This window comes from Rana temporaria, chromosome 4, assembly GCF_905171775.1.
Source record: "Rana temporaria chromosome 4, aRanTem1.1, whole genome shotgun sequence".
In the NCBI taxonomy this organism is placed as follows: Eukaryota; Metazoa; Chordata; class Amphibia; order Anura; family Ranidae; genus Rana; species Rana temporaria.
The window spans coordinates 340,874,315-340,884,727 of record NC_053492.1 but is presented as its reverse complement, the minus strand read 5'-3'; the positions used below and the strand labels follow the sequence as shown (position 1 = coordinate 340,884,727).

The following is a 10,413-nucleotide window of genomic DNA, read 5'->3' as shown; positions in this document are numbered from 1 at the left end:
GTAGTGTTCAATGTGAAAGCCCGAAGGCATTCACACTGAAGCGGTGCGCTAGCAGGAGCGCTCCAAAAGTCCTGCTAGCCGCATCTTTACCGCGGTATAGGAGCGGTGTGTTCTTCAAATGTTGGGGTGGAGCAAGAAATCTTCAACACAAATGACTCTCTTCACACATGGACATCAATTAAAAGGGTGGGTACTCTTACCAGAAAAGATGGACCCTCAACCTCACCATACGGTGGGAGGGTCGTCAGGGCTTTGACAGACTATCGTCTGAATCTGGGAGTCTCCACTTGAGATGGTCTGATCCAAAGGTAACCTCAGAAGGTCTTGATTGTCCGGAGAGAGTGTTGCAGAAGAAAATCAGCCCGTCAAGGTTGCTCCAAACACCCCGATTGGTATGCAAAAGGAAAACAATATAGAGGTGCTCCTCATAGTGTAAAAAGTTATTTATTAAAAAATTTCAAATTGCACACAAGTGGCAAAAATCAAAATGAAGTGAAAGGCTGGCAAAGCCACACTTAAAGTAAAAAAATGTAAAACAGCAGCAAACTTAAAAGTCAGTAAAAAACCACAGCAACTGAAAAAAAGCAGCAAGTGCTCCCACCTTGGAAAGGTAAAGGAGAATTCCAATAAGTCAGCAGTAGAGTTGCAAGAGAGTTGCAGTAGAGTGTATACTGCTACATATCTTTGGTAAAAAATGTTGGTTATTATTTAGTCTGGGTGAAAGTTATAGGGTCCACAAGCTATGGTACCAATTACTGAAAATTGATCACACCTGATGTACTGACAGCCTCTCTCATTTATTGAGACCCTAACAAGCCAGTAAAGTAAAGTACAAATACCCCCCAAATGACCCCTTTTTGGAAAGAAGACATTCCAAGGTATTTAGGAAAAGGCATGGTGAGTTTTTTGAAGTTGTCATTTTTTCCCACAATTCTTTGCAAAAATCAAGATTTTATTTGTTTTCCTTTCACAAAATTTTCATATTAGCAGGTTATTTCTCACACAGAGCATATGCATACCACAAATTACACCCCAAAACACATTCTGCTATTCCTCCCGAGTATGGCGATACCACATGTGTGAGACTTTTACACAGCGTGGCCACATACAGAGGCCCAACATGCAGGGAGCACCATCAGGCGTTCTGGAGCACCCAAGCCAATCCTGACATTTCTCTCCTACATGTAAAAATCATCATTTATTTGCTAGAAAATTACATAGAACCCCAAAACATTATATATGCTTTTTTAGAAAAGACCCTAGAGAATACAATGGCGGTCGTTGCAACTTTTTATCGCACATGGTATTTGCACAGCAATTTTTCGAACGTTTTTTTTTTGGAAATAAAAGTTTTGTGCTTTTAAAAAACATTAAAGTTAGCCCAATGTTTTTGCATAATATGAAATATGAAGTTACGCCGAGCAAATAAATACCCAACATGTCACCCTGCAAAATAGAACACGCTTGTGGAATGGTGCCAAACTTCGCTACTTAAAAATCCCCATATGTGACGCTTTAAATATTTTTACTGGTTACATCTTTTTAGTTGGAGAAGAGGTCTGAGTGAGTGAGTGAGTGACTTGTATAGCGCAACAAATGCGAACTTAATCGCCTCAAGGCGATTAAAAACACATTTATTTGTATACATTGTAATCTGTGCAAAATTACCACTGCAACATTCTACTGGCATAAATATTACCATTTAATAAATATGTAAAAAATGCACAAGTTCTTTTTTTAAGGGCCTAGTCTAGGGCCAAAATTATTGCTCTCGCTCTAACGTTCGCAGCGATACCTCACATGTGTGGTTTGAATACCGTTTTCATATGTGGGCATGACTTACGTGTGCGGTCGCTTCTGTATACGAGCACACGGGAACAGGGGCGCTTACAATTTTTTTTTTTTATTGTTCATTTTACTTTATTTATTTTAGTTTGACACGTTTTTCCCCAAAAATAAATGTTTTGATCACTTTTATTCCAATTACAAGGAATGTAAACATCCCTTGTAATAGGAATATAGCATGACAGGTCCTCTTTACAGTGAGATATGGGGTCAATAAGACCCCACATCTCACCTCTAGGCTGGGAAGCCTGAAAAAAAAAAAAAAAGATCCTGGCTTCGATCGTAGCGGTGAATCGGAAGAAGCACCGGAGGGCGAAGGGAGGGGGGGATGTCCAAGTTTGCCTCCTGTAAGAATGATCAAGAGGCGGAACAGCCGCCATGATTGTTCTTATGGTGTAGGGAATCGCCGGCTGAAAAAGATGATATCTGTATGATGCCTGTAGCTGCAGGCATCATTCAGATATCCCTGCACAAAGTCAAGGACGTCATATGCGGGCGGGAAGTGGTTAAAACGCATTTTTTCCCCCAATCCTTTCCATTGACGTCCTCCCAGAGTTAAGGAACCAACCTTGTAGCCATAATTCGGCTATGAGGAGGTGGTTAAGTACTTGAAATAAATAAAATGTATTTATTTCTCAACCGCTTAAGACCCGGACCATTATGCAGGTAAAGGACCTGGCCCCTTTTTGCGATTCGCCACTGCGTCGCTTTAACAGACAATTGCGTGGTCGTGCGACATGGCTCCCAAACAAAATTTGCATCCTTTTTTCCCCCACAAATAGAGCTTCGGACTGGCGCGGTCACAGAGCTTCAGACCGGGTCGCGAGCATGCCAGCGGCGTGCTCACGACTCACGGCTTGGTTCTTAAAGGGGACGTACATGTACGCCCTTGTGCCCAGCCGTGCCATTCTGTCGACATATATCGTCGTGCGGTGGTCCTTAAGTGGTTAATATAATTTGTAATGATTATACCATGGATGTTTAATTGTGATTTTAAAAGGGTTGGTCATATAATTTTTTCTTTTCACTTAAAAAGAGACAGCGCTTTATGGTTGGTGTCCAGTCACTTATGCATTTTAGCTGCAACTATGAAATGAAAAAAGTTTAAAAACACATTTATTTGTATACATTGTAATCTGTGCAAAATTACCACTGCAACATTCTACTGGCATAAATATCACCATTTAATAAATATGTAAAAAATGCACAAGTTCTTTTTTTAATAATAAAAAGCAATTCTTAGATCATTTTACAATGTATGCTTGGCAAAACGTACACTCTATTGATGTGCATTTTTTTTTTAACACATGATCTGCCAACAAAAAGACAATTTACAAACTGACGAAACTACATTAAATATTTTTTTTCTTTTTCTTTTTGTAAGTACAAACCACACCTTGCAGCACTGGAGCCTTTAATGCAAGTCCCAGTTAGGACCCTATCTGCAGGGAGTTTGCATGTTCTCTCTGTGTTTACATTTGTTTCCTCCCTTTGGAGACTCCGGTTTCCTTCCACACTCCAATGCTGATAGGTTAATTAAACACACAGTCATGTTTAAGAGCAAGGTAATATTCATTATCATCAATACGAAGACCACTCAATACAATTAATCCCACTGGACTTTTTGTTCAGCTTGTTTTTCTTGTAGTTATCTTGTCATTCCAAGACAACGTTTTAAAAGCGGTTCAACCCCAAACAGTAAGAAAAAAAAAAAAAAGTACAAAATGTTGAAGATTTTTTTTGATCCATGTCTTAAATATTTTTTAGCATAGTAAACCTAAGCAACCTAAGAAGGCAAACTAATAAATGAAACATATTTCTGCTGCAGGCTACTGCACGCTATCCTTCAACGCACACAATTACTGAAAAAATAAACTCCCGTTTTTTTGGGGGGTTTGGATAGAGTGTTAGAAAAAGATCTGCTTTCAGCTTTTTATTGATGTCCCAATTGAAGAGATTTTTTGCAGAGCATTGCTACAAACCAAATTTCCTGTGTCCCCTCTCTGGAATGCATTCTTCATTTAGTCCTACTGATAACTCCCAAAAAGCCACTGTCATTAGCTCCCAGTGAATTTCCCATAGTAGTACTGTACATGGTAAATGCACTTTAGAAAGTGGAAACAAGTAGAAATCTCCCCACAAAGACCCCACACAGCTATAACCATTACTAATCTACTGTATATAGACTACTGTCTTATGGATCCTAAATGTGAGTAGTGGATTATTTGTATATAGTAAACAGTAGTTCTGCTTCGACAATAATGCAAATAAAGAAGTCGTCCCAAGTCGCGCTGTCGAGAAAAACAATGCAAGTGAATGGGAGCGGTGTTAATACACACGACTCTAGTCGCTCCGACTTCAAAAGAAGTTCCTGTACTACTTCAATCTGACTTGTAGGTGATTTGTACCCATTGATTTCAATGGAAGTCGCTTCCAAGTCTGATCACTGTCTTAACTGAAGCGACTTTCCAGGAAGATAACATACATTTCTCAGGCAAACCTCTCCCTCCCCTAGAGCTGATTGTTGTTTGATTGGCCACTGGAAAGTCTCCTGTCCTGGAGACGACTTCAAGTCGTGTTGTAAATCGCCCCAGATCGCCCTGTGGTTCATGCTCAAGTCGTGTCGGAGTCGCCTCTGAAAATCGCGCTGGAAAGTCGTGTCGCCCTAGTGTGAACCGACTCTAAAGAGACTATTTTCATCTATACCCCCTAACCCCCTCTTCCCACTTGGAACTCCAGTCAGATATAAAATAAAAAAAATCTTAAAAAAGACAGCAAGATATTTATTAAAAATCGAATAAAGCTAGTGTTTGTACCTGAATCTGTGATTGGTTTACATTCCTGTAACTTCTGCAAGGCATTAATTAGACTGGGGAAAAGGAGAGGCAGCATTCTGATCAATGCATGATTCTATTGAAGTAAATAGTGCTGTCAAGCACTGTAAACAATTTTTTTTATTATAGGCAATTGGTACACATGGACAATCTCAATGTGCTGCTGCTCATGCATGGTTTATATACCAGGCTAGAGGAAGAGAATAAACTAAAGTAGTAAAACATTGGTGGCCTCACTTTTTTTCTACAGCCACCCAGCAGATAGATTAGTACGGTAAACCAAATTTGGTAGGGAAGAATAGTGAAGTGTACATAGGAAGACATGGCTATAAGGCCTCATGCACACTGGACCTTTTTTACAGCTGCTGTTTTTGGCTTCAGATGTTTTTTTTCTAGTCAATAATCTCTCCAGCATGTTATCCTATGTGTCCATGCACACCCCAAGACTAGTGGATTCTGAGAGGCGTTTTCAGCTGTAAAAATCCTCGAATGTAAAAAAAAAAACAGATAAACGCTCAAAAAACGCGGCTCACCAAGGTTTTTTAATGTTTTCGATCCATTGGAAAAAAAAATTAACAACGCAGAAAATTGCTAAAAACCGCTATTGCAAAAACATTGAAAAACTCACTGCAAAACTAGTTTTTATAACGTTCAGTGTGCATGAGTTAAAATATATTAGTTACAGTATATACTCAAAAATCACAGATTATGATTAGCTCAAGGCAAAAATGTTAAATATTATTTATTTTAATTTCTTTTGAGAGGTGTTGGCTTTATATACTTTTATAACCAGCTCATTCAGATAATTTTTTGATTTATGAATGTCCTTTTTAAAAGAGGCACAGTTTTAGAATGTATATACCAGCATGTATGTTAATTCTCTGGGTTATGAAATAATCCAAGAATTTATTTATGATATTTGTAGAACTAAATTGCCTAATATTTTTTAAAGGCGACCCGAGTTAAAAAAATGAATATTTGTTATATAGAAATTTTGATGGAGCTTTGCCTGCAAAATCTACCATTTGCCTTGAATTCCTCCTAAATACTGCACTTGCTGCAATTATAGCCTCATAAGTGTATCACCTGCGTGAGATCTAAGGCACTGTGAAATTTGGAGTGAGATTTGTTAGTTTTCCTGCTGTGCTGCTCACTGTTGCAAGAAAAAAACCTCTATTCCACAAAGAGCCGATTCAGATTAATTTTTTTTTTTTTAGCACCTTTTCATCTCAAATGTCCCCCCTCCCCATGCGATTACCCATCATTAAAGGAACAACTATGAAAGAAATCACTGCATCTACCAAACTGGCCACCTCCCTACAGGCAACAAAAGGAATGGTTATTTAGTAATACGGTAAAGGTCAGCTGCAGGGAGTCTACAGGCAATAATGGTAGTCCTTTGCCCTCTGCTTTTTTTTTTTTTTTGTCACATTGTTTTATTGTCTCGGCAGAACAGCCATGAGCTATTTGATCTTCTATCGCAGTAATTTAGGTCAACACTAGCCATTCCTGCAAAGTGAGTGCGTCAGAAGCTGGAGCTGCTCATGGAGTGGGGGTTGGGCAGGAAAGCCGCTGGCAATAATCGCATGCTGAAACTCCAACATGCTGGTTGTACCCAAGTCAATCGATGTGGGTACAATCAGCCTGCCCATAGATGGATCCAATCTCTGCCAGTCCTTGCTAAACCGTCTATGGCTGGCTTTAGAGAATTTTTATGGAAAATTGCCTTATCCTTGCAGGTTCTTTGTACAATCAGCAGCAGTAATTTATTGTGTCTATCTGCTTATGGCCAAAGCTTTTAGGTCCAAGCTATTCTGTACCCAAAAGTATACAAATTTTATTATGATGACTGACCTCATACTGACAATTCATCAAATAACCGCATTTTCTAAATCCTACATTTTCTAAATGACCAATATTTGACCCTTGGTAAATTGAAATTACATCTATCATGAGAGAAATCTAAGTGGTGCTTGTCCATCGGTGGTTTTAATTTACATCAATTTATGTAGAGTCATAACCCTATACTTGCTCTAGGTCAGTGAAGCCAAAGCAATAGCACGACAGTAAGACAGCTGTCATTTTAAGAAAAAGAGGCAGCCTACATAATTCTCTCAGGGGAGTAGCTTTAATTATAAACCATGATTATAGGCAGATTAGTTAGAAAACAGCTACATCATTTCCTGTTACCTTCTAGTGTGTGGGCATCTTAGAGACAACAACCGATCATATTCTGTATGAACTAAATGTTTATCCAGAAGTAAAAATTATCAATACTTTAACAATAGTTTGATATTCATGATTGAGTTGGCCTTATAAATAGTTTTTACTAAAAGTCAAATGATCCTTCAGCTTGTTACATATCATACCACGGTTTTATGTTTTCACATACAATAAACAATTTTAGCCGTTTCAGTCCAACTGCAGAAGTAAAAGGACAATACCATCTTTCAATATTATCTCAGGATCACTGTGTCGTCACCAGTTTGACGATCATGGCAATAATTCGGGAGCCACGTGGGCAGGTATGCAGGTCCATGGTAGGATTCTTAATTTTATCATGTAAAAGCTGGTCTAGTTCACTGCGAAGTTCTTTCACTAGTTCTGCAATCTGTTGAAAGAAACATGGCATGGATCATGTACATATTTGTAATAATATCTGTATCTTTATGCAGGTATGCAACCTGTGACCAGGCAACTAATGTGACATTTAAGGGCCAATCCAGCTAAAATGATTAGACACTTGCAAAGCTTTGAGGACAGCCCTCCTGTAACCCTAACCCACTCTGTGTCCTCAGTTTTGCAGAAAGCAATACAAAACACCACAAGAACAGAGGGGAGGGTGAACCATGTTCCGTACTGTACTCCAAAATATTACATTTACAGGGCAAAATTCCTTTAATCTTAATCGTACAGTTCAAGACAGAGGCTTGATATTCACTGACCATGGGAAGTCTCCAAGCAATAAATAAGAAGCCTGGGCAGCAACAAAACTGTGTCAACATGCCCAACAAGAAAAAGGGTCAACAGACCCAACTCAGAGTGCCTTGCAAGAACCTTGCAACTAAAAGCTGCATCTATAGAAGACTGAATGTCCACCTGGTAAAACTCAAAAAAGGTATGAACAAAAAAACAGGTGGGCAACAGGGGCTTGATGTCAAAATATCCAGAAACTGCCTACTAATCTAGTAGACTGAGCACGTGTTAGTGCAGGAGGTGTTTTGTCATTTAAAATGTAAGATCTTGTGATTAGATGTCTTACCCATATAGCAATTGTGTATCTTGAGGCAGGATTTCCCTTTCGAGGTCCTGAGGGTAAGATGAAAGGACAGTATGTTTTCCTGATGGTACCTGTAGCTTTGAGGAAAACTCTGATGGCTCTAACCACATCCAGACAATGAAGAACAATTTCCGTTGGGAGTGGTACACAACGAAGAAAGGACTGGACTATGTCTTCACTGAGGTGGAAGCCTGACGCCACTTTAGGGAGAAAGGAAGGTCTAACAGATACATCTAAAAGAGATACGTCTAAGGCCCCTTTCACACCTGAGGACCGTATGTCTGCTTTTTCATCCATCCATCCGTGTGTGGATGAAAAAGGTATATACATTGGTCCCTATGAGATGGCGGGTGTCAGCAGATGAATATCCGCTGACACCCGATCTTGCCCGCCTCCGCACCCCTTCGATTCTGCAGACGAAAGAAAAACCCTATTTTTCCTTCCGTCTGCGGATCGGATGAACACGGACAGACGGTCAGTGTTCATCCGATCCCCCCATAGGGGAGAGCGGAGAAAAGACAGTGTGCGGGCACCGCCCTGTCATCCGCCGCCTCAGCGGGGATCAACGGAGCGATCCCTGCTGAGCATACAGAGGTTCACGGGGCGGATCATTACTGATCGTGTGAAAGGGGCCTTACAGATTAGATAGCACCAAAAAGGCTACCTTGCAGGAGACTTTATCCAAGGGGAGTTCCCTGATGGGTTCAAAGGTTGGTTTTTGCATGGACAAATATAAACAGACAAAAATTAAATAAAAATTTAGGTCCCAAGGTGCTGTAAGGGTGGGCTCATCCACGAAACAACTTGGGGAAAAAAAGGTCTTTACAAGGGAAAACAAAACCAGAGGTATTTGGAAAAGAATGGACACAACTGCAACCTGTCCCCTAAGAATACTTAAGGCCAAGCCCTGATTACAGGAAGGCCAGATTGTGAGGTACAGTGTAATGTCTGGGATTAAATTGCCTGTGGACAAAGAAGGAATTTTAGGTACAATAGCATTGTGGGAATGACAAACTCAGAGACTCCTTCGTCCATCAAAACCTGAGCTTCAATGGCTATGCCGTTAAAGCCAGGGACTGAGCAGCAGGATAAACAGGGGAACATAAGACAGCATGTATGACCTGTTTGGAAGCAGCCAGGGGTCATCTCCTAGAAGTCTGAGTATGTCTGTACACCAGGTTCTTATTTGGATTCCAGAAACCATTTTGAAACCAGATTTGGAACCTTTCCTCGTCCAAACAGACATCAGCCTTTAAAGGGGATATGAATGAGGTGTCTATTTCAGGCAGACATAAGATTCTTTGCATATGAACAGGAATCTGAGCTATTCTGGAGATTTATTTATTATGACTTGTTCTAGGGCATCAACACAAAATAGTAAGGCAAAAGGGGACTATAATCTCTAAGCCAAGGTACAGCCCTGGAATACAGGATCAGGTTGTTTGTTCATTGCCCTAGTCCAATTAGCTGCAGTTTGACAAACAGAGATTGCAGCAACAGCTGGTTGCTGGGCCTGTGAGTGTAAAGAGAGCAAATTTTCTGTATTCAGAATCTTTGAACAAAGAAACATTTTCTATAGGTACAGGAAGATGTTTAAAGACTGAAACAGCAGGGTCTACTACCATGACAGACCACTTTTTTGTGACACTTTTTGCATTGAATTGAGGTCGGCAATGATATTTGGAGGGGTGAAAAAAAAATTCTGGATTGACCCAATCTTCATTGAACACCTATTGTATTTGTTCATGAACGGGGAATGTCTTTCTAGACTTAACAGGTTTATTTAGTAACTAAACAGGCATGATGTGACAGAGGAAAATTAAGTGAGGCGAGGCAAGGCCAAGGCTTTTGCACACAGCAGAAGTGTACATATTAACATAGGCTAGCACATTGTGTAAAGCCATAACATCAGGTGCATAACAGCCTGGGAGTGGAAAATCTTCTTTGACTCCCTCTACCACTGCTTCTCTGACCTTTTCCTTCCCCTTTATGTCTACCTCTTCTAGAGCAGGCATATTCAGATCCAACTCAGGTAGAGATGGTGGAGGTGGTGAAGGCTGTATTAAAGCAAGAAGAGAAAACTGCCATAATCAGGTAGACCACATGTTGTGTGCCTGAGATGTACCTAAACTCAGATGCAGAGATCGGTGGTAAAACGGGGTCCTGCTCTGGGTGCATGAGAAACATTGTCACTCTGAGTGGTCTGCGTGTTTTGCAGGTCTTCAGCAGTTCCCTTGCATGTGGCTTTTTCTATTAGTGAGATTAATCCCCTATGAGGTACTCGCAGGGTGTGAAAATGGGGTAAGCTTGTCCAAGGAGGAGTACGCAGTAATCCAGGTGGCATCCTCATGTCAAAAGACCAGGAGGAAGTGCCCAAGTTAAGATCTTCAGGAGGAAATGGTGGTAAAGTGTGTGACCTGTGGTGTGACGTAACACCTGGTCACGCACCTGAGA

At 40.4% G+C, this 10,413-nt stretch overlaps 1 protein-coding gene across 1 annotated transcript in view; it reads right to left on the bottom strand.

Annotated features, from left to right (window-relative positions):
- Window positions 1–6,089: 6,089 nt before the first annotated feature.
- The window catches only part of DHX57 (DExH-box helicase 57), a 208,133-nt gene continuing 203,809 nt past the window's right edge, over window positions 6,090–10,413 (bottom strand). Inside the window, exon 24 of the mRNA XM_040350769.1 lies at window positions 6,090–7,290. Within this exon, the coding sequence (XP_040206703.1) occupies window positions 7,147–7,290 (144 nt within the window). The 3' untranslated portion in view covers window positions 6,090–7,146. The remainder of the gene's footprint in view (window positions 7,291–10,413) is intronic.